Genomic DNA, 26,593 nt, shown 5'->3' with positions numbered 1-26,593 from the left:
GAATATACAAATCCAATCACAGTCACAGTCACGGCATCTTCCAACACACACAAGCCGTGACTTAAACGTGAGCTCAGACATGAGCTCAAAATGACCGCTCACATCCAGTCCCAGCATCCTGTAGTTCTAGCACAGCCTTCTTCCTCCAATAACTCCCTCCCTCGCACACAGCGCCCAAGCTCCCGACAGGCATACCCTGTTTTACATAGTGCGTCTTCAGGGAAAATAAGAGTATGTAACAGCCATGTTTGATACAGTGTGGGGTGAGTGGGAGGGAATGCAGACTAAGCCAAAACCTGCATGTCAGAGATTATCTCTAGCAGAAAGTTCAAGTTTAAAAACTATAGCAGGCTTTTATTCTATGGAAACTAGCTAAGTAAAGCTTGCTCTTTTAAGACCTAAAACTATCTTTATAAAGGAACCTACGGTTTTGCTTTTATCCCCCAAATTAGTAAAGCTCAGAGCAAAATAATGTATATTTACCCAGAAAAATATCCTGTCTCCTCTCCTCTCTTGAAAGATATGCCCTCTCCTTTCCTCTCAGAGAGAAATATGTCCTCTCTTCTCAGAAATGACTCGGCCTATCATGGGCCACAGGGGAAACATGTACAACAGCCCTTTCTCTGGCCACAGTTGAACCAATGCGTCAAATCTGTTGCTTTCAAGATCATATCTTCAACTGTAGTACACTTTTTTGTTCATGGCAGAGGCCATCAGATCTATCATCGGTCATCCCCAATAGCAGACAATGTGGTTGAATGCCTTCTTGGACAATGCCCGCTCTCCTGGGTCCAATGTCTGCCAGCTGAAGTAGTCTGCTTGAACATTCTCCACTCCTGCTACATGTACTGTGGACAGTGTCTACAGGTGGGCTTCTGACCAATAGCTTCTGGTGGAATGTAGAACTGAACACTTCTAGTGCTTCCTTGCCGGTTGACATATACCACTGCTGTAGTGTTGTCTGAGAAGACCCTGACTGCCTTGCCCTTGTAATGCTAGACGAATGACTTGCAGCTCCAACCGGTTTATGGACCATTTCCTTTGAGAGAGGGACCAATGGCCTTAAACTGGATGACTGCTGCAATGACCATCCTATCCATAAATGCTGGCATTAGTTGTCAGAATCACCCAAGAGGATATTTGGAGTGGCATGACCCTTGAAAACGAGTCTATTTGGAGCCACCAGTGCAAGCTTGTATATGCTTCCGTGGTCCAGAGAAGCAGCAGCTGGAGTGAATCCATCTGTGGAGACCAGCAAGACAAAAGAGTTCTGGAGGGAGTGCATATGAGCCTTCGCCCAAGGAACTACCTCTACAGTTGCCACTATCAACTCAAGCACCTGGAGGTACTGCCAAGATGTAGGAATTGACCTTAGTAGGAGGTCCGTTATTTCTTTCATCAGTTTCTGTTTGTGTGATTTGGGAAGAAAGACACGGTCCTTCGCCGTGTTGAAACAGACTCCTAGGTACTTCAAGCATTGGGTTGGTTCCAAGTGATTTTTCTTGAAATTGACTATCCAACCCAAGTTCTGCAAGAGGTAGACCACTTGTGCCACTGCTGTTTCTCAATCCAATTTGGACAGGGCTCTGATCAGCCAATCAAACGAGTATCGGTGCACTTGGATCCCCGCCTTGCAGAGATATGTGCTGCTATCACAACCACCACCTTGATGAAGGTGCAAGGCACTGTTGCCAGACCAAAGGGCAGTGCTGAAAAATGGAAATGGCTCTCAAGGACATGGAATCTCAAGTACTTCCTGTGGGCCAGAAATATGGGACTGTGAAGATAGGCTTCCGTCAAATCCAAGGAGGCCAGGAATTCCCCCAGTACCACTGCCACAATTACCAACAGCTGCATTTATGGACTTTAGATCCAGGACTGGTCTCTAGTTCACTGGGAACAGACTGCACCCAGGCCTCCCAATAAGCTAACAATCTCCCTCCTGTGAAGGCTCAACTATTGGCTTGGAGTCACTGAGCTTTCTTGGAGGCTCTTGCAGCGCGAGAACCAGAGGTTTGAGGGCATCTGCTCTGGTATTGTCAAACCTCTATCTAGATCCCTGATATGATCTCCGGGCAGAGGAACCTCCAAGTATTGACGAAAACTCCAGGAGCCTCGAGAATTACCCCGACCAGACCCTCTAGGGGCCTGAGGTCAGCTGTCTGGCAACACTTTAGGTGATGATCTGCCACACTGACCATAAGATCATCTAATCCTTTTCTAAAGCTGAATCTCCTACTCATTGCTTGATCCAGAGCATTCTGCAGGCAGAGGTAGAATAAACTGAAACTTGCTCATGACTCTAATTATGTCATAAAGAGCATCTGCACTGATGTGCAAAAGAAGATTATTTAAAGTAAGCATTATAAATTATCCTTTATACCCCCTCTTCCCTTGTTAATAGGTATAAAGAGCATCTGCGACATAATCAAATCCCACCAGTACCAGCTGGGAACAGACGTCGTCATCCATCACTGGAATCAGATGTAATCTAGTATGGAATGCACATGCTACGAATGAGGCTACCACAGTGGCCTTAATCCCCAGAACCAAGGACATCTACCCTGTGATCAAATGCATTCTTTAAAATCACATCTCCTTCACTAGGGAGGGAAGTATGCTTTGTAACCTGAGCTACCAACGAATTCACTTTAGGTTGAACAAACATTTGTTTAATTTCAGGAGCCATGGGGTAAAGCTTTGACAGTCTTAGCCAACTATAAGGAGCCCTCCGGGGCCTCTCAGTGCTCTGTGATTAACACTGTGATGTCTGGATGCAAGGGAAAAACATGGTCTGAGTCTTGGAGCTGCTTATAACTGAGCACTGTGCAGCCAAATTTAATTCCTGCAGTGAATTATTAATAATTTCCAGTAAAGTTGCCAACTTAAAAAGACAGTGTACTGTGGGGTCCTCCCCCTGGTCTAGGGCAACCACCTCCGTCTGAGAATCCAAATCTCCCAGGAGCCAATTTTCACCCTGGGACAGTAAAGGCATGAACTCTGACTCTTATTACATCTCTGAGTAGACTTCTTGGTCCTGATCAGGGCCCTTTTCTCGGGGGAGTGTGCTCTCAGAGGGAATACTCCCCTGCGCAGCCACCATCACGCAAGCAGATGGCACAGGAGGACCCCGACAATTTATATATGCTTTCCACAGCACACTCACGAAGTCAGGGGTAAAGCACAGAGGCCCAGGGGATCCCTGCAGCATCCACACATCTGCATTTTACCAAATTGTATGTACGGGCTCTGAAAGGGATTTCTTACCTGGAAAATGAGTCCCCTGCAGTTCTTCAGCAGTAGAGGTATCAGAGTGGCCTAAGCATATGGCTCCCACCACCCTTCACGTGCCCCATGGCATGTGGTACATGGATGCTCCTCAGCCAGCAATCCAGCACAAATCTGGCATGATATAGGGGTAGAATAGGCTGATGGGTCCATCCCAACCGATTTTAACAAAAATTGAGGAGTTTTGAACAGATAGAGGCTTTTTAAATAAAATTGGGAAATTCAAGATGGCTTCTGCAGCAGCAATTTTGTGTCAAAAACGGCCCAGGGGAGCTTCCCTAAACTTAAAATAAAAATGTGGGAAGGAGGTTTTTGGAGGTGGGGTATCCTGTCTCTGGCCCCGATTTTCCCCATAGGCTGTAATAGCCTTTACTCACAGTGCTATGCTGGTGCCTGCCTGCTTCAGCTCACCTTGCATCTGGAATAGTCGAGAAGACTTCTGCCTCAAACCAGGATTGTATAGGTCCATTCGCTGCAATCTTCAGATTGCCAGTCAGGCTGAAGCTGGACTGAGATCTAAGACACCCATAGATCCTCACAGGGGGAAGAGAATGTAGCTAGCAGCCACTAAAGCCCAACCGAACCGCTACATGGACAAACAGCTCCACAATTGTTAATGCAGGCTGGCAAGACAGATTCCCTCAAAGAGTTGCCCTGCCCTCTACATACTGTTTGGAGCGTCCATATCTTCTCCCAGGTAGAACTGCCCCAGGTTAGTGGGGACCTCGTTGGCACTGAAACCTTTAGGATTCGGATGAAAAACCTGAAAACAATAAATCGTCAGAGCAGATGAGAAAGATAGCTTCTCAATTCACTTGCACAAGAGATATACTGAGGAAGCATGGGTCAGTCCACTGAGGAAGGAGGCCGAGTTGAAAGATGTAGATGACATCCTTCTGCTGGAAACTTGCAGTTTCAGAGAAGTCAAATATTTGACTGGTTTCAATCTTTTTTATCCAATCGTTTATCTACAGTTATTTTCAAAGATACAGATTCAAAGCCCTATACCTCCAATTATGGTATACCTCAAGGATCAATTTTATCTCCATTATTATTTAATATTTTTCTTTCCCCATTATTAAGCCTATGACAATCCATTTTCACCATTTTCACTTATGCTGACGATGTTCAACTGCTTCACCCATTGAACCCAGAAAATAAAGAAGAGATAACTGCAATTAACAGAAAATTAATGGACATTAAACAATGGCTTAACTCCAGTATGTTAGCCTTAAATATACAAAAATCTAAAGCCTTATTTTTTCCATGGAAAAAAGACATAACTTTAAGTACCCCATTCACCATAGATAACATTCATTTAAAGTTAGTAAAATCCTTAAAAATACTAGGCACTATAATTGACGATAAGCTTTCATTCCACGAACATATTAGTAACATTGTTAAATCCTGCTTCTATAGGCTGCATATGATTCATTCTATTTCTACATTTTTAGAACCAAAATCTCTCAACATATTGATTCATTCACTAATTATTACAAAACTAGATTACTGTAATTCTTTATTAGTAAATATCACCCAAAAAGAAAAGAGGCGTCTCCAGATAGTACAAAATACTGCCATTAAACTGATACATAACTGGAAAAAATATGATCATGTTACACCGCTTTTGATCGAATCCCATTGGCTCCCCGTCAGTCATCGTATTACTTTTAAAATCTTACTTTTAATCTTTAAAACTCTATCCTCAAATGAGCCTTAATAATAAATTACTCATTCCGCATAGGATATCTCGTTCCCTTAGGTCCATTAGCCAAATACTTTTAGTAGTTCCCTCACTGAAAATTATTGGAACCCGTCGTCATGACATTTTTTCTGTAATGGCTCCACAATTATGGAATGCCCTACCCCAGTATCTTAGAGATGAAAATGACCTAAACCATTTTAAAGGCAAACTGAAGAGCTTTCTTTATAAAGACGCTTTTAATTTATAAATATATTTAATGTTTACTTTTTTTTTCTCTCTCTCTCTCTTTTCCCTCTAAAGGAAAAGAATAACAAAAAAAAACAAAACACCCAACTTTTTACTCCCCCTTTTTCCTATTGTTTTTACCGTTTATGTCCTCTCCTTTACCTAATAATAATTGTAGTTCAGCCCTTCTTCTCCATATGTATCTGTAAGTTTGTATGTCAGTCTGTTTAACCCATATTATTTACTGATTACATTGATGTAAATTATATTTTACTTGTTTTAATTTGTGCATCGCTTAGTAAAATTTAATAAGCGATTCATTAAGTTAAAAATAAACTTGAAACTTGAAGTAACCCTACTGTTCAGGACTCCAAGACCCATTGCACCAAAAATTACAATTGTGCATCTCCTATATCATTGAACACTAGTCAGAAAGGAAAAGAGCTACAACTTGAATCCTGCAGTCTTAGCAGATTTCACTAGTGTTAGTCCTACTAGTTTCCTGTTGGTTAGGGTTACCAGATGTCTGGGTTTCCCTGGACATGTCCTCTTTTTGAGGACTGTAGCGGGAGTCCAGGCGGATTTTTAATTTTATGTTAAATATCTTTTATTGAGCAAACAGAAGACAAATATACACTAGGTGCAGAATAACAAACAATTTGTTTGAACAAGGCATATCAGAAATCCCAACCACCCCCCACACCACCCGCCCATCCCTCCCAAAAAATAATACCTGAGGCGAGAGAGAGGGGCAATCATGTGAGAAGCAAGCTAAACACTCTACTATATGTTCAGAACATTGCTACGAGTATGCATTGTGAATGAAGACCAAAAGGGCTTCCAGTCAGTCTGAAGCTGGAGGCCCTTCAGAGAGTCCATATCCGTCACTTCCATGTGTTTCATTTTCAACTGGTGCAGTATTAGTGTTTGCCACTCAGAGACAGAGGGCAAAGTAGAGTCTAGCCAGTGCAACAATATCAACTTTTTAGCAAGCAAACGGGCACGTCGTATAAAGTTCCGCAGACCTCTAGGAATCGGATGAGTCACAATGGAAAGTGAAAAAAGAAGCTTCGGATGAGAACACCGTGTCTTCCATAAAGCTAAGATGTGAGCATGCAGGAGCTCCAGAAATGCAATATCTTGGGGCAGGAATAAAACATGTAGCCCAATGTCGCATTTGGCCAATAAACCTTGGGACAACAAGGGGCTAGGGCGGAACAAGGTGTGACTTAGATGGAGCAGGGCAGGGCTGAGTGGAACTGGGAAGCAGGGCCATGGGTCTGGATTTTACAATCATAAAATCTGGTAAGCCTACCCAAGTAGGAAGATATTTGTCTACAGTTTGTCCGGGTGTGAAAGCGCAGGCGGAAGAACAAATGGCTAAAAATGTAAAAAGGGAGACAAAATTTTTTTCAGATATATTAGTGAAAGGAGGAAGATGAAAAATGGAATTGCTAAACTAAAAGATGCTGGGAACTGATATGTGGAGAGTGATGAGGAAAAAGCAAACGTGCTAAACAAATATTTCTCTTCTGTGTTCACAGAATAGAATCCTGGAGAAGGACCAAGACTGTCTGGCAAAGTAATGCGAGAAAATGGAGTAGATTCTCTGCTGTTCACAGAGGAAAGTGTTTATAAACAACTTGAAAAACTGAAGGTAGACAAAGCGATGGGACGGACGGGATCCATCTCAGGATACTGAGGGAGCTCAGAGAGGTTCTGGTGGGTCCTATTAAAGACTTACTCAACAAATCTCTGGAGATGGGAGTGGTTCCTGGGGATTGGAGGAGAGCAGATGTGATCCCTATTTACAAAAGTGGTCACAGGGATGAAGCAGGAAACTACAGGCCAGTGAGCCTCACTTCGGTTGTTGGAAAAATAATGGAAGTGTTCCTGGAGGTGCTAGGGGATTGCTTCCTGGAGCAAATGGTAAAAGAGCCGACAAGAGGCGACGCCACCTTGGACTTGGTCCTAAATGGTCTCACTGGACCGATAACAGAAGTAGAAGTCATGGTTCCACTGGGAACGAGTGATCACAATGTAATCAACTTTAAACTTGACATCGGGAAAGGGAAACATGTCAAAACCTTAACCACCACCTTAAACTTTAAAAAGGGTAAATACGATTGCATGAGAGCCATGGTAACAAAACGACTCGAGAAGATGGTGGACAAACTTGAAACAGTAGATCAGGCATGGTGCCTATTGAAAAATACTATTGCAGAAGCACAAGATCTCTACATTCCGAGGATTTCCAAAGATCGGAGAACTAAAGGCAAAAGAGAACCGGCATGGCTTACCATACAGGTGAAGGAAGCCATAAAGGTAAAGAAGGACTCTTTCAAAAAATGGAAATGCACGAAGACAACCGAAGCCTGGAACAAACATAAAGATGAACAGAAGAAATGTCACAAGGCGGTGAGGGAAGCAAAACAGGACTATGAGGAAAAAATAGCCCGGGAGGCCAAAAACTTCAAGCCCTTCTTTAGATACGTGAAAGGGAAAAGACCTGCAAAAGAGGCAGTGGGACCCCTGGATGACAAGGGAAGAAAAGGGTACATCAAGGAAGATAAACAAATCGCAGACAAACTAAATTCCTTCTTTGCGTCCGTTTTTACGAAGGAGGACACCTCAACAATACCTGAAGCGGAGAAAGTGTTTGCAGGAGAAATAGAAGACAGCCTCACCACAGTTGAAGTGGACTTAGCCCAGATATACTATCAGATCGACAAACTTAAAAGTGACAAATCACCTGGACCGGATGAAATTCACCCGAGAGTCTTGAAGGAATTGAAGATTGAAATTGGAGAGTTATTGCAAAAACTTGCAAACCTGTCAATCAGAACTGGTCAGATACCAGACGACTGGAGGAAAGCGAACGTCACGCCAATTTTCAAAAAAGGATCGAGAGGAGAACCGGGCAACTATAGACCTGTGAGTCTTATGTCTGTCCCCGGCAAGATGATTGAATCACTGATCAAGGATAGCATAGTTCAGCACTTGGACACACACGACTTGATGAAACCCAGTCAACATGGATTCAGGAAAGGGAAATCGTGTCTGACGAATTTACTCCAATTCTTTGAGACCGTGAATGAGCAAATTGATAGTGGAAAGCCGGTGGACATAATATACTTGGACTTCCAGAAAGCATTTGACAAAGTTCCACACGAAAGACTTCTCAGGAAGCTACAAAGCCATGGCATAGAGGGAGATATACAAAGATGGATAGGCAAATGGCTGGAAAACCGAAAGCAGAGAGTGAGCATAAATGGGAAGTTCTCCGACTGGGAGAGAGTGACTAGTGGTGTGCCCCAGGGCTCGGTACTTGGGCCGATCCTTTTTAATATTTATATCAATGACCTGGAAAACGGAACATCCAGTGAGATCATCAAGTTTGCAGACGACACAAAACTCTGCCGGGAAATTAGATCGCAGGAGGACAGTGAGGAACTCCAGAGCGATTTGTGTCGGTTAGAAAAATGGGCGGAGAAATGGCAGATGAAGTTCAACGTGGAGAAATGCAAGGTAATGCATTTAGGCAGTAAAAATAAGGAATACGAGTACAGAATGTCAGGTGCAACTCTGGGGAAAAGTGAACAAGAAAGAGATCTGGGTGTACTGATAGATAGGACCCTGAAGCCGTCGGCACAATGCGTGGCAGCGGCAAATAAGGCAAATAGAATGTTGGGCATGATAAAGAAAGGAATCTCGAGTAGATCGGAGAAAGTTATAATGCCGCTTTATAGGGCAATGGTCAGACCCCACTTGGAATACTGCGTCCAACATTGGTCTCCCTACCTAAAGAAGGATATAAAACTGCTGGAGAGGGTGCAGAGACGAGCAACTAAACTAGTGAAGGGTATGGAGAAACTGGAATATGAGGATCAACTTAAAACACTGGGATTGTTCTCCCTTGAGAAAAGGAGACTGCGTGGGGATATGATCGAGACCTTCAAAATACTGAAAGGAATTGACAAAATAGAGCAGAGAAGATTATTTACAATGTCCAATTTGACACGGACAAGAGGACATGAAATGAAGCTAAGGGGGGGCAAGTTCAGGACTAATGTCAGGAGGTTCTGCTTCACACAGAGAGTGGTTGACATCTGGAATACTCTCCCAGGGGAGATTATTGCGGAATCGACAGTCCTAGGTTTCAAAAGCAAACTAGATGCATATCTCCTTGAGATAGGCATATAAAGATATGGTTGGCTATAAAATAAGCCAGGTGAATACCTAGCAGGGCCTCCGCGTGTGCGGATCGCCGGACTTGATGGACCGAAGGTCTGATCCGGAGATGGCGCTTCTTATGTTCTTATGTTAAGAAAGGATGGTGAACTTCCTAGAATCCAATGGGTTACAGGATCCAAGGCAACATGGCTTTACTAAAGGTAAATCATGCCAAACGAACCTGATTGAATTTTTTGACTGGGTGACCAGAGAACTGGATCAAGGACATTTGCTAGATGTAATTTACTTAGATTTCAGCAAAGCCTTTGACACGGTTCCTCATAGGAGGCTCTTGAACAAACTTGAAAGGCTGAAATTAGGAACAAAAATGGTGAACTGGATTAGAAACTGGCTGTCAGACAGACGCCAGAGGGTGGTGGTAGGAACTGGCTGTCAGACAGACGCCAGAGGGTGGTGGTTAATAGAAGTTGCTCGCAGGAAGGAAAGGTGAGTAGCGGAGTTCCTCAGGGTTTGGTGCTGGGGCCGATCCTGTTCAATATGTTTGTGAGTTTGCCTTTTTGCGGATGATACCAAGATTTGTAGCAGAGTAGATACCGAAGAGGGAGTGGAAAATATGAAAAAGGATCTGCAAAAGTTAGAGGAATGATCTAATATCTGGCAACTAAAATTCAATGCAAAGAAATGCAGAGTAATGCATTTGGGGGACTAATAATCAGAAGGAACTGTATATGCTGGGAGGTGACAGGCTGATATGCACGGATGGGGAGAGGGACCTTGGGGTGATAGTGTCTGAAGATCTAAAGGCGAAAAAACCGCCTTGGTGGCGGCTGCCAGAAGGAAGCTGGGCTGTATAAAGAGAGGCATAGCCAGTAGAAGGAAGAAGGTGTTGATGCCCCTTTACAAGTCTTTGGTGAGGCCCCACATGGAGTATTGTGTTCAGTTTTGTAGACTGTATCTGGCAAAAGACGTAAGAAAACTAGAAGCAGTCCAGAGGAGGGTGACGAAAATGATAGGAAGCCCTGAATATGTATACCCTACATTAGAAGAAAGGAGGGACAGGGGAGATATGATTCAGATGTTCAAATACTTGAAAGATATTAACGTAGAACAAAATCTTTTCCAAAGAAAGTGAAATGGTAAAACCAGAGGACATAATTTGAGGTTGAGGAGTGGTAGATTCAAGAGCAATGTTAGGAAATTCTACTTTACGGAGAGGGTGGTGGATGCCTGGAATGTGCTCTCGAGAGAGGTGGTGGAGAGGAAAATGGTGACGGAGTTCAAAGAAGCGTGGGATGAACACAGAGGATCTAGAATTAGAAAATAATAGTATATATTGAAGAACTAAGGGCAGTACTGGGCAGACTTGCACGGTGTGTCTGTATATGGCCTTTTGGTTGAGGATGGGCTGGGGAGGACTGGATGGGAGGGTGTGGATGGGCTGGAGTGAGCTTTGAGGGAGACTTCAGCAGTTAGAGCCCAAGCACAGTACCAGGCCAGAAATAGCTAAGAAGAAAAAAATATATATTATTATTTTTTTTAAATTTAAATTGAATCAGGTTGGGCAGACTGGATGGACCATTCGGGTCTTTATCTGCCATCATCTACTATGTTACTATGTTTTGGAAGGCCCCGAGCATGGGGCCGCGTCTGGAGGGCGTCTGTGCATGTGTGGATCTTAACGTAATGATATCACACACATGAGCATGATGTCATTTCATTGATGTCCATGGATGCACAGTGACCCTCTAGACATGGGACGGAACTCAGGGAAGACATGAGATTCGTGTGGTGAAAGGACTGGGGGCGGAACAGGGCCGGGCCATGTATCCTCTATTTTTTTAATGAGGAAATTTGGTAACCCTACTGTTGGTAATACATAGAATTAACAATGTCCCGATTTCCCTGTCTGGGTTTTGAAAAGCTTCCTGTCAAAATCGCCTCAGGAACAGGCATCTGGTAATCGTAATCCTAGTCAGTAGCTTACCTAGAGGGGGCGGGGGGAGGTCCGCCCCGGGTGCACGCCCCAAGGGGGTGCACAGGAGAGAGCTGAGTGTTCTCCCTAGGGCAGGGGTGCCCAATAGGTCGATCACGATCGACAGGTAGCTCGCCAAGAAAAAGTGAGTCGATCACCCAGGACTCACTTTGCCTTGGCGATCTATCGGGCCGATCAGTCTTCCTCTCCCCGACGTCAATTCTGCCATCGGAGAGGAAGTTCGGGCCAGCCAATCGCTGCCTGGCTGGATGGAACTTCCTCTCCGACGGCAGAATTGACATCGGGGAGAGGAATGCTGGTCGGCCCAAAGCAGGGAGAGCATGGGGCGTCGTCGGTATCAGTTTTGGGGGCCTGTTATCCATTGGTGGCGGTTTGGGTCCTGTTCCCCGATGGCAGCGGCAATGGCTTGGGGAAGGGCAGGGAGAAAGAAAGGGGGCAGGCAGGGAGCCAGAAGGAAAGAAGAGAAACAGAAAAAAAGAAAGGGGGCATGAAGAGAGAAAGAAAGAAAGGTCAGGGAGAGAGGAAGAAAAAGTTGGGGCAGGAAATGAGGTGTGGAGGAGAGGAAGCATACAGGCTGAAAGAAAGATTGGATGCACAGTCAGAAGAAGAAAGTGCAACCAGAGACTCATGAAATCACCAGACAAGGTAGGAAAAATGATTTTATTTTAAATTTAGTGATCAAAATGTGTCTGAATTTATGTCTGCTGTCTATATTTTACAATATGGTCCCCTTTTACTAAACCGCAATAGTGGTTTTTAGCGCAGGGAACCTATGAGCGTTGAGAGTAGCGCTGGGCATTCAGTGCAGCTCCCTGAGCTAAAAACTGCTACTGTGGTTTAGTAAAAAGGGAGGGGGGTGGGTATTTGTCTATTTTTGTATAGTTGTTACTGAGGTGACATTGCATAAAGTCATCTGCCTTGACCTCTTTTAAAACCCGCGGAATATAAATGATAATTAACATTTTCTGTGCATACAGCGTGCTTTGTGTTTTTAAAATTTTATTGTTGGTAGATCATTTTGACTTGGCCACAAAGATAAGGGGGAGGGAGGGAGGGGAGCTGCTGAAAGACATCTAGTAATCCTTGCAGGCTTGACTGTGCAGGGAATTATTTTTGTAAAATCATGTTTTGTTATGTGACTGGCATTATTTAGACTTTAATTTCTATGAATGAATAGAATGAAATTGCTTGTTTTTATGTGCGTGGGATGAAGGAAAGTGGAGAGAGAGTGGGCTGAGGACGCTGAAGGGAAATGGGGAAGAGAGAGTGGGGAGAAGACGCTGATTTATAAATTGACGATTGTACAGAATATTGTTTCTTTTTATACTTTAATATAAACAATTCAAAGCTTGTGTGGATGGAATCAGATGGTTTGCGGGGATGTGGACCGAGCTTACAGGGATTAGTCCAATAAAATGGTATTTTTTTATTTCTCATTATTTGTTTTAATTTTATTTGTTAATTTGTAAAGTGGTGATTGTTATGTATCAGTTTTTTCAAATTTACATCTACTGTCTTTATATTTTGCACTGTATTAGAGGACATGTGTTACTGTTTTTGTGGTGTTGCATTGTATCCAGGGTCTGGTTTCTTGGCGGTTCAGTTTAACTTTTGTCTATATATTTCTATTTTTAGTTTGTGATTATTCCATATTGGGCGAGGGTGTATCTCTGTTCTGTGTGTATGAAAAGAACATAGTTTTCAGTTGGCATTGACTACAGGATCAATTGACTGTGCGGGATCTGGCTTGTTTAGTTTTACAATGTATGTGTTGGTGTTCTAGTGCTCACTGCAGTATTTAAGATGCTGCCTTAGGTACACTCTTGTTGTGCGATATGTGGATTGTTACTAAAAGTCATATAGATGGGGGGGGGGGGGGTTGTCAAAAAAATGATGGGCCCCGGGTGCCACATACCCTAGGTCCGCCACTGATCCTAGTAATACAGGTCTGCAGGATTCTATGTAGCACTGAGAAAACCTCTCCTTCCTATTTGATATGCAATTACTGAGCATTGTGTGTTGCCTTTAGAAATGGCTGCTGTAAAGCAGCAACATTTAACTGAGCATGCTCTATGCCCATCTCCTCAAGTTTTTATACATGAAAATTCAAGCTGTGTATAGAAAGCATGGGAGCTGCAGAAGCAAATTTCAGATGATTTCCTTCCAAATAAGGAGCAGTAAAGACAGAATAATGCTATTATTCTTCTATCACTTTACCCGTTTTAAATAGTTCAGAACGACCCAGTGATGTAATTTAATTGCAGGGCTGCTTATATTTGCATACCCATAATGCTGTGCAAAATGGTGCTGCATGTTTGATTAAGGTTTATGGTGATTATAACTAATGTCTTCAAATTTTTGATTTAATTAGACAGTGTTAGTATTTTTATAATTTTATCCCGTGTTAAATTATATCATTTAAATCTGAGCCTATGTTACTCTCGTTAATACTTTTAGGAGATGTTTTTCGTGTCTTATGTTAAATAAGGATTTCCTGTTATAATCTCTGGTTTCTCTTCAAATCGAATAAATCTTTCGCCTTTTACTAAAGATTTCCGTGGAGAGGAACATTAATGAGTTTCATTGAATTTTTGAAGGTCCTACTATTTTTAGTAGGACTAATATTTTGTTTTATAAATATAGATGAAAATAAAAACATTGCGATCTGGTTTTCTGTTGAGAAAAGTTTAAAATAAAAAAATTTGGTTAGAAGTGATATTTTTAGTATTGAATTTTTTTCTGAACTAATTATAAAATTCTCTTGTACAGGCAGAGTAGGTTTAAACGTAATTTAAAAAGTGATTTGATCATGCATGAAACCGCAATGATTTTGCTACTGACACAAAGTATTAAAAGCCAAAACTGAGGGCTTATATTGCAAAGATTACTGAAAGGAAAATCTAAGCTTCTGATTGCCTACCCTATCACTAGCAGCATAATATTTCTATGGCTATGTTGAGCTGGGGTTTTCTAGTTGGGCTGCCGATTATGAGAGAGAAAGCTGCATTGAGTAAGAGTTCCTGTGATCAACTCTTTAACAAACATAAGAGATCTGAGTTTAGTGGTAGTGTTCAGTTATAGTGGAGAGAGGCAGAAGTATTTCTTTGAATTTGTGTGGAAAGCTATGACTGTTTTGAACTTTAAATGATTATTTTGCTCAGAAATATTTTCATGTTTTGCTAAATTATTGGGGTAATAAATGTTTGAATATGTGTTATCGGCGTTCCACTTTGAGAGCTAATTTTTGTTCCGACCAGGATTTTATTCCATGTGATGGAACAACAAAGGGAAAACACTCTCCGAACAGTTAACAACGGGATCTGGATAGCTCCTACTACCTCCCAGACACCCCTACCCAGCATCTCCCTCAAATAACTAATAGACCACACACATATTTGGTATAAATAGCCGCAGCTCAATTTATTAACAAAACAGGAAATAATTTGCATAAATTAACATCCACAAGCATTAACTTCCATATAACAAATCAACAGCTCCTCCCGAGCTATCCGGTGTAACCATCAACAAAGTTTCCCCTGACCCCGCCATGAACAGCAAGAGTCTGATGGGTGGCATGACCTCATGCCCCATTAACTGATTCAGTAGACCCCCGGGCACGGCTCCCCGCTGGCCCACTGCTCATCGCCGGATGAGCCCCAGCACCCAGTAGCTTGGGAGACCCGCCAACCCGAGCTACTAAAGCCACCAATAAAGGGTGGGCGGGAAAAAAGCTGCCCTGGAGGACTCGGAAAAAAGAAGTCCTCCAAGGTCCTGGCTTTTAAAAGTTTCCTTCAGCCACGCCCCTTAGCAACCACCAATCGCGCTCCTATCTTAACGCGACCTGACTTCCCCTATGGCTCTGACTTCCTATTTCTCTTCCCCTAACTAGCCTACCCATGGGCACCTAGGGCTCCCAGCCCCATGTTAGCTTTCGCCCTTCGAGACAGGCTCTCGGGCTACTTTTAACAACGGGATCTGGATAGCTCCTACTACCTCCCAGACACCCCTACCCAGCATCTCCCTCAAATAACTAATAGACTACACACATATTTGGTATAAATAGCTGCAGCTCAATTTATTAACAAAACAGGAAAAATTTGCATAAATTAACATCCACAAGCATTAACTTCCATATAACAAATCAGCAGCTCCTCCCGAGCTATCCGGTGTAACCATCAACAAAGTTTCCCCCAACCCCGCCATGAACAGCAAGAGTCTGAGGGGTGGCATGACCTCATGCCCCATTAACTGATTCAGTAGACCCCCGGGCACGGCTCCCCGCCGGCCCACCGCTCATCGCCGGATGAGCCCCAGCACCCAGTAGCTCGGGAGACCCGCCACAGGACTGTAAACATACAGGCCCCCCCCCCAATAAAGGGAGCTGCAGCTGTCAACGTAAAGCAAGGACTCTCTCACAACCCGATGCAAAATCATCGAGGAGAAGATCCTAACCCACCGCCGACAAATGAACCCCGTCCGTGTGAAACAAACCAGCGCAAGATACATCCACCCACTCATGCAATAATTGCATACCCCCGTGACTAACAACCCACTTACCCACTTGTCTATTCAATTTCAACAACCCCCGGGTCCAACGCCGAGACGCTAAACAACGAGGGCGGGGCACAATATCAGACCAAATCAATAAAACCCCAGGAAACCAATCCAATACAACCCTGAGGTCATCCTTGATGAGATTCACTAAGTCCTTCCCGGAACATGCATCCACATTGTTCCCCCCAAGGTGCAACAACAGTAAATCAGGATGACGAGGCCGCGAACGAAGGCGCTCAAGTAACAGCAGCAATTGACTCCAGCGCATCCCACGTTGACCCCACCAAGATACATGCAGTCCCTGATGACTCAGTCCCAAATGGCGACCACCAGAACGGATAGCTGATCTCTCCGCCGCCCAGTGTATAAAGGAGTGGCCAACGATCCACAAGGAATAAGAACGCCCACTGGAACCTGAAAGAAAAAACAACAACAGCTAACCAACAACAAAGACAACCCAAGGTGAGTATCATAGGGAGCTTTAGCATGACAAATACTACAAACCTACACACCCAAGTCCTTACGAAGCGCCCCGCCCCAAATTCAACACACAGGAAGACCCTTCTCGACGAATGTACCCCCGGAAAGCATCAGAAGCCCAACGCCCCAACCGCTGTATGCCCTCCCTAGACATGCCAGCCATGCTCGCACTCGTAGCCGCTCCAATTCTAAAGGAATGAGTCCCGTAAGCAGCTGGGTTCTCCCCATAGCGGTCCAATGCCAAACGTAAAACCGCCTGAAACAGATAACGCGTAAGCGGAGCACCCTGAGCGTGAACAAACAATGCGGAACCCCCGACCGGACGAATCTCCAGAAAAGCTCGCATCCGTGTAACCGGACACGAACGACAAGCAGCTACTGAATGTAAAACTATCCAGTGCCCCCGTGCACTCTGATCCGTCTTGGAGCTAATTATAAGTAGCCGCACCATCGATGCCTGAAGTCGAACATGCTGAACCAACAGGCCACGCGAGCCTAAGCGAGCCAAAGGACTTACCAACAACTCGCTCACCTGTAACGCCCCAAAAAACGCGATGGCAAAAGCAGCCTGAAACAAAGATATTTCATAAGGCGAACTAGCCACTTCCACCAACGCATCCATTAACCGAAGGAGTAACTCGTGTGTGATGGGCAACCGCGTGTCCCGAAGACATGGGCACACACGCCCCATTGCTCGAAGCAGGCGTTGTACCAAGAATCCGGAAACAGGGCAAGCCCAACCTAACGCCCTGCAAAAGAATGAGAAGCCTGCTAAGCAACTGCGAACCACACCCCTAGATGTATGAGCCTGAAAAGACGACAGCACGAAATCCGCCAACAAGGATTCGGCCACATCACCCGGGCACCAGCCACGCTCTGCCAGAAAAGTTGCCACCAATCGAAAGCCCGCAGCATAATGCGACCACGTAGAATCCGCTACTGACAAGCAGAGCATTTCCCATATTCCTTCCTGACCAGGTTCCATAAATGTGCAGGCATCGGCGAACCTTCCACCCAAGCATCCGGCGCCAACTGTCGAAACTGCAAAAAATTGAAACGAGACAAGGTATCAGCAATTCCATTATGCAAACCTGGAACATGATGCGCCCGTATATACAAGTTCAACTGCAAACAGCGCAATACGAGCTCTCGCATCAACGAATTTACCGCCAGACAATGTGCAGCTTGCTTATTAACTACCGCAACTACTCCCAAATTATCGCACCAAAAAACTACCCGCCGATTACACAACACATCCGCCCACAACTCACAGGCCACCACAAGGGGAAACAACTCCAATAATGTGATATTTTTAGTAATACCCGAGCTAACCCAATCTTCCGGCCACCGTTCAGCACACCAGGCACCGTGACAAAATAGACCAAAACCTATGCCTCCTGTGGCATCAGAGTACAACTCCAAATCCAAACTAGACACCGCAGACGCCTGAATAGGCACCGTTCCATTAAATTCATGCAAGAAACGCACCCACATACGAAGGTCAGCACGTACTCCAGCCGAAATACGCAAAAAATGTCTACGGTCACCCCAGAAGTAGCCGCAGCCAGCCTTTGGGAAAACGCACGACCCATAGGCAACACTCTACAAGCGAAATTAAGTGATCCCAACAAGGACTGAACAATATGCAAAGTCGATTTAGGAGCCACAAGCACCCGCTCAATGAGCCCTAACAACTGTCGAACTTTCATCTCCGGAAGACGTGTAACCATGGCATCCGTATCGAGCTCTATCCCCAAAAACACCAAAGAGGTAACCGGACCCTCAGACTTGTCCCCAGCTAACAGAACACCAAACTCAGCTGACAGTTCCTCAAAAGCCCTCTTTAAACTCGCACAGACCATGCTGTCACCTGCACCCACAAATAAGAAGTCATCCAAATAGTGCACTACTGAAGCAATCCCCTCTCGCTGCACCAATACCCAATGCAAGAACGAACTGAACTTTTCAAAATAAGCACACGAAATGGAACAACCCATCGGCAGACAACGATCGTAAAAGTACGAACTTTCAAATCGAAAACCCAACAACGGAAAGGACTGTGGATGAATCGGCAACAACCGAAAGGCCGATTCAATATCAACTTTAGCCAAAAGGGCTCCCTGTCCTGCCTCCACTATAAGCCGCAACGCACAGTCAAAGGATGCATACCGTACAGAACACAAATCTCGCGGAATGCCTTCATTGACCGAATGACCCAAAGGTCGAGACAAGTTATGAATGAGACGAAACTGCCCTGGAACCTTTTTAGGAATTACCGCCAAAGGCGATATAATCATCTGAGCAAAAGGAGGCTCCCGAAAAGGACCGGCAATACGTCCCAACCGCAATTCCTCCGATAACTTGGTTCGAACAATGCACCGCAACTGAGAAACCGAGGAGGCATTCTGAACCCGCCCCCTAACCAAAGACCCCTGAAAAGGTATAACAAAACCAGAAGTAAAACCCGCTTCCAAAAAGGCAGCCGCCTCCCGCGGCCTATACTTCCGAAGCCAAGGACGCATCGCCCCAATTCGTATAGGAGTCGGTAACAGCACCGCAAAATAACTTCCCTGCTCCTCCTGCAGCACCGCCACTCCTCTTGGGACACTTGAGGGCTGCATGTGCCTGTCCACAGACCAAGCAGGCATGTCTAAATTTACAGTCGGTGAAGGGGCAGCTGGACTTACTAAATTTCCAACACACGTCCGACCCAGCAGCGGAACCTCCACCGACCCCCCCTCGATAAGGCCGCCCACCGCCTGTAGAGCCGGGGGCAACCTTACCAACCTGATTAGACAGAGACTTAGACGCCATGTGAGTAAGCCACAAATTCACATCCTGGGTGCCCCAAGACATAAACCTGTTCTCCTCCATTTTGTCTCGAAAAGCCTCGTCATAATTTAACCAGGCCCAACCGCCAAACCTCTGATACGAATCTAAAACAGAATCTGCATAGGACAACAATAAACCGTAGTCCTGTGGATTTGCGCGCCCCCAGACGCTGGCCAGCCGCAAAAAAGCCCGCACCCAATTAAGAATTGACTGCGCCACCGGGAAAGGTTTAGTCTCCTTCCGATTTTTTTTGGATTTTTTAGAACCCCGCCTGTGAGCCCTGCCCTCTAACAAGCGAAAAATATCCACACAAGACCGCCAGCGAATTTTTCGACGCAAAGAGCGAGGCACCCATTCCCAAAGCTCTGACAGAGCAACTAACGCAGGAGCCCCACGTACACCACCCGAAGAAACCGTAAGATCACCTCCCGCAGAAAGCTCGACCCTGCCTGCAGGCCCTTTTGACGATGACGACGAAGCAGACGAAGACGACGAGGAAGACCCTATCAACGATGAAGACGACTCGCCCCGCCGCCGTCTACGCTTGTCTTTTTTCCCGCGTGCTTTTCCCGCAAGAGCAACCTGAGCAGGCGCCACATTACCTTGTGAAGAAGATCCTTGGTCCACAACTCCTCTTGGAGAGATGCTGCTGACAGTAGTCCCACTCGACGAAACAGGTCCTGAAGCCGAGACACCCCGAACAGCAACCCCAGGCAAGGAAGACGAAAGATGAGAAGGTCCCGCAGCGCCACCGCCAGCAACTACCACACCACCAAGCGCCAAACTGCGCTCCGATCCGGAACAGCCAGGCCACTCAGATGTACCCGCAGCTCCCATGTCAGACACTCCAGGACCACGACCACAGGGAATGAAAGCAGGCACCTGTGGAGACCAAGAAAACAAAGAGGCAGGACCAGGCAAAATACTCCCAGCCATACCCATAGGGACACCCCAGCTAGCACCTTAACTGCAACTGGGCATAATACCCATAGGCATAGGGCCAACAGAGCTCCCCCCCCCCATTGAGAAACCGAGGGCCCCACTTCGCTAACAGAAGACCCTGGACCCCAGGAAGGAGAACCCCAACCAGGACCCCAAGCCCCAGGAAAAACGCCAGCCCAAGACGTAGACGCTCCCCCGACAGGAGCAGCCCCCTGGCCGAAACAATCCATCCCCCTACCTACACTAAAAACATGAGGAGACCCACAGGGCTCTAAATTACCCATCCCACGCAGCCCACTAGCAGCAGCCCCGTCTCTAAGTGGTCCCAAACCCCCATCTACCCCTGAGTGAGCCAAAGAAGCAGCATCCGTGGTCACAGAACCCCCCACTCGACTCCAACGGTACAGAGACGGCACATGGAGCCGCAGGCAAAAAAGCTGTTACTGAAGCCCCACCCACGCGCGAAACAGATGAGCTGCGGCCGGCCGAAACAGCCCCACTCGAGCTGGATGACGAAACCGCCTGAAACCTAGCCTTACCCCCACTGATCCCACGCTCCCCCGAATCCCTTCCAAACCGGCTATGGCCATAGCCGACAACGCGGCAGTCTTAGAACGGCGCACCGGCCGAACCCTCTCATCTTCAGTGCCCCGACCCACCTGCTGCGTTGGCTCCTCAGAAAATGAATCGCCTGCTAGAATGGAAATTTCTGCAACGTCTCCCTCAGCGCCGACACCCAACAAGCCGCCGGATTCCATAACGCCCCCGCACTGTCGATCAAGACCTAGCACCACACCAGCAACCGCCGACACAGACCAACACCAGCTCTCAGCAATCGCCGAAAAAAGCCGCCCTGGAGGACTCGGAAAAAAGAAGTCCTCCAAGGTCCCGGCTTTTAAAAGTTTCCTCCAGCCACGCCCCTTAGCAACCACCAATCGCGCTCCTATCTTAACGCGACCTGACTTCCCCTATGGCTCTGACTTCCTATTTCTCTTCCCCTAACTAGCCTACCCATGGGCACCTAGGGCTCCCAGCCCCGTGTTAGCTTTCGCCCTTCGAGACAGGCTCTCGGGCTACTTTATTTTATATTTTTTTCAAGCTTTTGTTTAAAAAGAAAATAAAACACTACTTCTCAGCTTGCTACAGTGAAGAGGAGAGTTCTGGCATGAATGAGCAGGCCTGGAAATGCAGTATCTGGAACTAGGAATCAAAGTGGGTGCAACACAATACAGGTTCTGCTTATTCTCAGTGAGCAGCCAGGGGACACTATGCACTGACCTGAATAGAACACCAGGAGAAGTATGTTTAAGTGCTATAATTAGTGTTACAATATGTCCAGGTGTCTGGATGGATTATCTTAATTGGGGGGGGGGAGGGGTGTCTGTCTGGATTTCTCTGGCCTGCAAGCCCACCCAGTTTGGCAGGGCCGGCTTAAACCCCTGAACTCGGATATGGCTCTTCGCTCTCCCGACTCCACAGCTACCTCATCCCCGGCCGCTGTACTGAATCTTTGGGCAGCCAGCAGTGACAAAGAAGTGAGCCTGCTGCTGCCGGCCACCTCTCTGCAGGTCCTGCCTATGCAGGAACTGGAAGTTGCTGTAGAGAGGGGGCGTCCGGGGCAGGCTGGTGGCATCAGGCTTACCATGTTGCTGCTGCTGGCTGCCCAGAGATTCAATGTAGCCTGGGCGGGATGCTGTAGGAAATGCTGCTGACTCGTTGAAGCAAAAAAGAGCATATTTGGTGAGTAGGGTGGGGGGAGGAAATATGTTGCAGGAGGGATGAGAGTGGCGAGAGAGGGAGAAATTGACATAAGGGTGGAGGATACAGAGAGATGGTTCACTGGGAGAGGGAGAAATGGACATGAAACAACTGTGTGGAAATAGTGTCAAAAGCCTCATCAAGTTGTTTTACTTTATTTGACATACGCATTTGAAGTTTTGTTTTTGTGTTAAATGCATATATACCCATATCAAGGCCACACCTAGTACTTGCACTCCCCTCTGAGGTCGTGTTCTCCCCACAATGCTTGATTTGGATGGTCAAGCTCCAAAGCCTCCACCCACACTGCATGATCCTAGCATTCTTACTGCAAGGGCAATATCTTTCCAGTAGCCCTTATAGTTTCATGTTGTCTGTCTGCCCATCTCCCCTCACTTGTGATGTCTGTGGAGAGGGGGTGTGTGTGAAAATGAAAAGCTGCTGGGGGGGAGGTGATGGTTGAAAGTCCACCTAGTGCATCATAAACACTTGAGAGCGATGAAACACCAAAAGGGGAAATAGGTAAAATATGGACAGAAGCTGGACTGGGGCAGAATATGGGGACAAGAATGGCCTTGCAGGAAGGAGAGATAGGGATGGAGTTGGGGCTGATAGGGTGATGAGAAGCAGTGGAGAGTAGATGAGGGCTAAAAGGTTACAGAGGATGGGGGACTAAGGAAATGGGTGAAAGGTGGGTGGGGCAGAGCAGAGGTAGGACTGGGAGTGGTGAGAGGCAGGGTAGGGCATGGTGGGGTGTGGGTGGGACCAGGGCAGAGTCATGTGCCCTCTTTTTTGTTTTCACAAATATGGTAACCCTAGTTGTAGAACATGTAACAGACCTTCAGCAAAACACTAGGTCATGACTAAGACCCCCTCCAACTACGTCTAAGATAAGTGACGTTATTTCAACTTGCTCGTCAGTTATGATTTATGGCATGAACCATTTTATATCAGGTTAAGGAAGAAAAGAAGTTAGAGTAGCAAGTATTCAACAGAATAAAACAATAAAGTAAAAATTAATTAAAAAAAATATATATATACAAAAGAAGAAAATAAATATATTGCAGAAGCTGATTGAGAAAATATATGATAGGCTGTGACTGGACAATAAACTCTGCAAGGGGGGCAAACATTCCCCATTAGAGCTTTATATCTCCGAGCATATGGGAGCAAAATCAATCAGTGACTGGTTCCTATTGTATCCTTATAAAATAGGAGAGAAGTTGCGTGATATTAGTATCATTTGGTATACATACATATAGTATACAGTTTCATATCTCCTTTTGGTTCAACAATTCAGTAGGCCTGGCTCGATACTGCCCTAGAGGAAAGGAGGGGCAGGGGGAGATATGGTTCAGATGTTCAAATACTGTACTTGAAAGGTATTAACGTAGAACAAAATCTTTTCCAGAGAAAGGAAAATGGTAAAACCAAAGGGCATAATTTGAGGTTAAGGGGTGGTAGACTCAAGAGTAATGTTAGGAAATTCTTCTTTACGGAGAAAGTTGTTGATGCCTGGAATGAGATCCCGAGGAAGGTGGTGGAGAGGAAAATGGTGACAGAGTTCAGAAAAGCATGGGATGAACACAGATCAGTGGCATACCTAGGGTATGTGACACCCGGGGCCCATTGTTTTTATGATGCCCCCCACCAATGTAAAAAAAATATTTTTAGTAATGTTCCCCCAGGTGCAAGCCACGAGGGGGGTGATCCCGGCCTTGGAGACATAGTCCGGGAACTTCCCTTCTCACGGCCCGGTGACAAGGCTCTGGGTAGTCCCCGTGGCTCAGTATGTTCCCAGCCTTCTCTCCTGTCCAATGGCCCTTTACCTTCACTGCCGGCCTTGGCAGTGATTCAGCTACGTCGCCCGTGACTCCCCTTCCCGCTTTCCGTGTCTGCCTCTGCCGCATTCCAGCCGGGTGGAAACAGGAAGCTGCGTCATTGGCATATGTGGCAAGCAGGAAGGGGAGCCGTGGGCGACGTAGCTGAATCACTGCTGAGGCCGGCAGTTTTTTCAGCTTCATGGAAGGAAAAGGGCCATCGGACCGGACAGGCGAGAAGGCTGGGAACACGCTGGGCCACGGGAACTACCCAGAACGTTGGGACAGGGCTGTGAGAAGGGAAGTTCCTGGACCATGACTCCAAGGCCGGGAACACCACCATCATGGCTTGCACCTGGGGGCCGACCGCCCCCTCCCCTTGGTACGCCATGGTACGCCACTGACACAGATGATCTCTAATCAGAAAATAATGGTATATATTGAAGAATTAAGGCCAGAACTGGGCAGACCTGGCAACCCTGGACCTGAGCCACGTGGGTAAAATACATGTGAAATGCTCAGTGACAGGCAGTGTGGTTTTGTGTTCTTGAAACCAGTTGGGTGTGAGTGCTTCTGTAGTTGTTTTCCAGCTTAGTAAGTGTTCGTTCGGAGTTTTCATGCTGTTGCTGTGTTAACTTTTCTCATCTGGTTTTCAAACATGTTTTGTACCACTTGGAGTCCTCAGGAACAGCACCAAGCTGAGTAGTAGATAAGACAAGAAGGGTGTTTTTCTATTGTTGAACCAATTATTATATACATCTATAATTTTTTTGTATTGGGCTTTGCATTCATTTTACCAGAGTTCTGCATCCAAGAGATCAGGCTGCGGTGCTGGGTGTATTACATTCTAAGATGATGTATTTACAAAGTGTGACCTGCAGGTGCTGCCATCACAGTACAGGCATGAGCACGAACGGGCACTTTGAAATGCAGTTACAAGCTCCTGGGAATTCTCTTCAAATTCAGCTCCCTGAAAGGAAAATAGTCTCCCAATTGCAAGCCAAGCACGGTCCCTACCCCTTGTTGCAGTGCAGTGGAAGAGAAGAGAGCAACACAGCAAAAGCGGAAAACTCAGAGAAGTGGGCAGGCCAATGCAAATATCAACGAGTCACCTGACACTGGAGAAACAACAGGAATAAGAAAAATCGATCTGGAAAGAGATTAAAGCCAGCTTTCTTAGAGGACTTGTTTGAAAAAAAAAACCTGCTATGCTTATAGACCAGAAAGCTTGTGGCATTTTGTGGAAGAAAGCGATAGGATTAAAGCCCTTGTTTCGAGTCGTTACTGGGCACTAGTGCCTTGAGTACTCTCCCTGAGTTAGAAAGAGAAGAGGAACAGAGGGCTGCTGGGTACTGAGTAGATTGCAGTATCGCTTCTCGGCCTTTTGGCTAAGATCAAGTGTAGTATCTGTTCTTATCAGTTTAATATCTGATATGTCTCTTATCTAGGGACTATATATTAAATTGATTTTTAGAATAGGGAGATGGAATAGAAGCTTGCTTCATCCATTCCACGCATCAACCTGGTATTGCAGTATCTCCAGGAATGGTGCACTTCCCTTTGGGGAAAATATCATAGTTAAAAAAAATAGATAAAAATATGGAAACTGTGGAGTCTTGTTGGTCTGCTCAATCATAAAATCATTTATTTCCATGCCCTGATTAGGTTTTTTTCTGTTCAGGGTTGTAAAAGCAAGAAATTTCTTAATTATATTTTAACTTTCAAGCAGCTATTCATGATAAAGAATTTTGAAAGCTGTTGGTTCACAGCTTACTCCTACAAACATTTTAGGAACACATTTCAAGCACTTGACTAATTAATTTATTATATTCCCTGTAATCATGTTTACTTTTATAATCTGTTGTAAACCACATTGAACTTACGGTTACGCAGTTAACAAGCACAATGTTATGTTATGTTCCAGCTTCTGCCTCCCAGGAATGTCCAGCATTCATTCATGCATTCATTCATTTATTTATTTCCTTCCTTCCCCCTACCCCAGGTTATCTCCAGCATGTCTGTCCTTCCTTCAGCACACATGCAATTTACAGCATGTCACTCCTTCTTCTCCTGCCCCCTTGATCTTCAGAATGTTCAGAAGGCCCCGGAAACAGGATGTTCCGCTGTAAGTGGGGTCCAATTCACCACCAAAGCACCCCCAGAGCCTTTCCTCATGCCAATGGCACAATACCCACATGGATCCCTCGCCCTGCTGCTGCTCCCATAGCAATGGTAGCCCCGACACAGCTCTCTCCCGGCAGAAAGGTTAACTCAAGCGCACCCCTCCCCCCAAACCAAAGCAAGATCGCTCCTTGCACCCCACCCCCCTCCACATCTCTTCACCGCTTCTCCTACCAGATGGTCACGCCCACCTTCCGACCACGGCCGTCTCTCCCTTCCTTCACCCTCGCCCTTCGCTCTCAGAAGGCACGACGGTGCATTGCGCATGCGGAGGCACAGAGTTTCAAGTGCACATGCGTGCTAAGGGTTTTATTACTGATACAGCTGTTTTGTTCCTTATTTTATTTCTGGTAGTTTTGCCTTTCATCCTGCATAATAAGTAGCTTGATCAAACTTAGAAAAATTGTACTTAAATAATGTATTTTTTTTTGTACCTGGCCTCTCTCACCTTTCCATTTGTCAGTAAAGAAAGCACTAATGGATTTGTACAAATGTTTATCTTAAGGGACCTGTAGCTTTATCAATTTCTTCCACTGGTAGGTTGACTGTTGAAAGAGCAACCCCCTCACTCCCAGGTTAAAAAAAATTAGTGAGTTTTTTTTTGTTGGGACTAAGTGGGAA

At 45.7% G+C, this 26,593-nt stretch overlaps 1 protein-coding gene and 2 non-coding genes across 3 annotated transcripts; 2 read left to right on the top strand and 1 right to left on the bottom strand.

The window, feature by feature from the left end:
- The first annotated feature begins 13,906 nt into the window (after positions 1-13,906).
- Positions 13,907-14,025, top strand: LOC117356121. The gene has a single exon (XR_004538559.1). It is a non-coding gene; the product is annotated as a U5 spliceosomal RNA (small nuclear RNA).
- Positions 14,026-15,129: 1,104 nt separating this feature from the next.
- LOC117355893 lies at positions 15,130-20,346 on the bottom strand. Its single transcript, XM_033934979.1, has 2 exons — positions 19,874-20,346; positions 15,130-16,373 (listed from the first exon to the last, which is right to left on the bottom strand). Exons 1-2 carry the CDS (start codon positions 20,211-20,213, stop codon positions 15,853-15,855), a joined length of 861 nt encoding a protein of 286 aa, XP_033790870.1. The 5' UTR covers positions 20,214-20,346; the 3' UTR covers positions 15,130-15,852.
- Positions 20,347-25,159: 4,813 nt separating this feature from the next.
- On the top strand, positions 25,160-25,350 carry LOC117356074. The gene has a single exon (XR_004538539.1). It is a non-coding gene; the product is annotated as a U2 spliceosomal RNA (small nuclear RNA).
- Positions 25,351-26,593: the final 1,243 nt, after the last annotated feature.

Source organism: Geotrypetes seraphini, chromosome 2 (assembly GCF_902459505.1).
Source record: "Geotrypetes seraphini chromosome 2, aGeoSer1.1, whole genome shotgun sequence".
Classification (NCBI taxonomy): domain Eukaryota; kingdom Metazoa; phylum Chordata; class Amphibia; order Gymnophiona; family Dermophiidae; genus Geotrypetes; species Geotrypetes seraphini.
The sequence above is the reverse complement of the archived record's forward strand: the minus strand, read 5'-3'. Positions and strand labels throughout refer to the sequence as shown.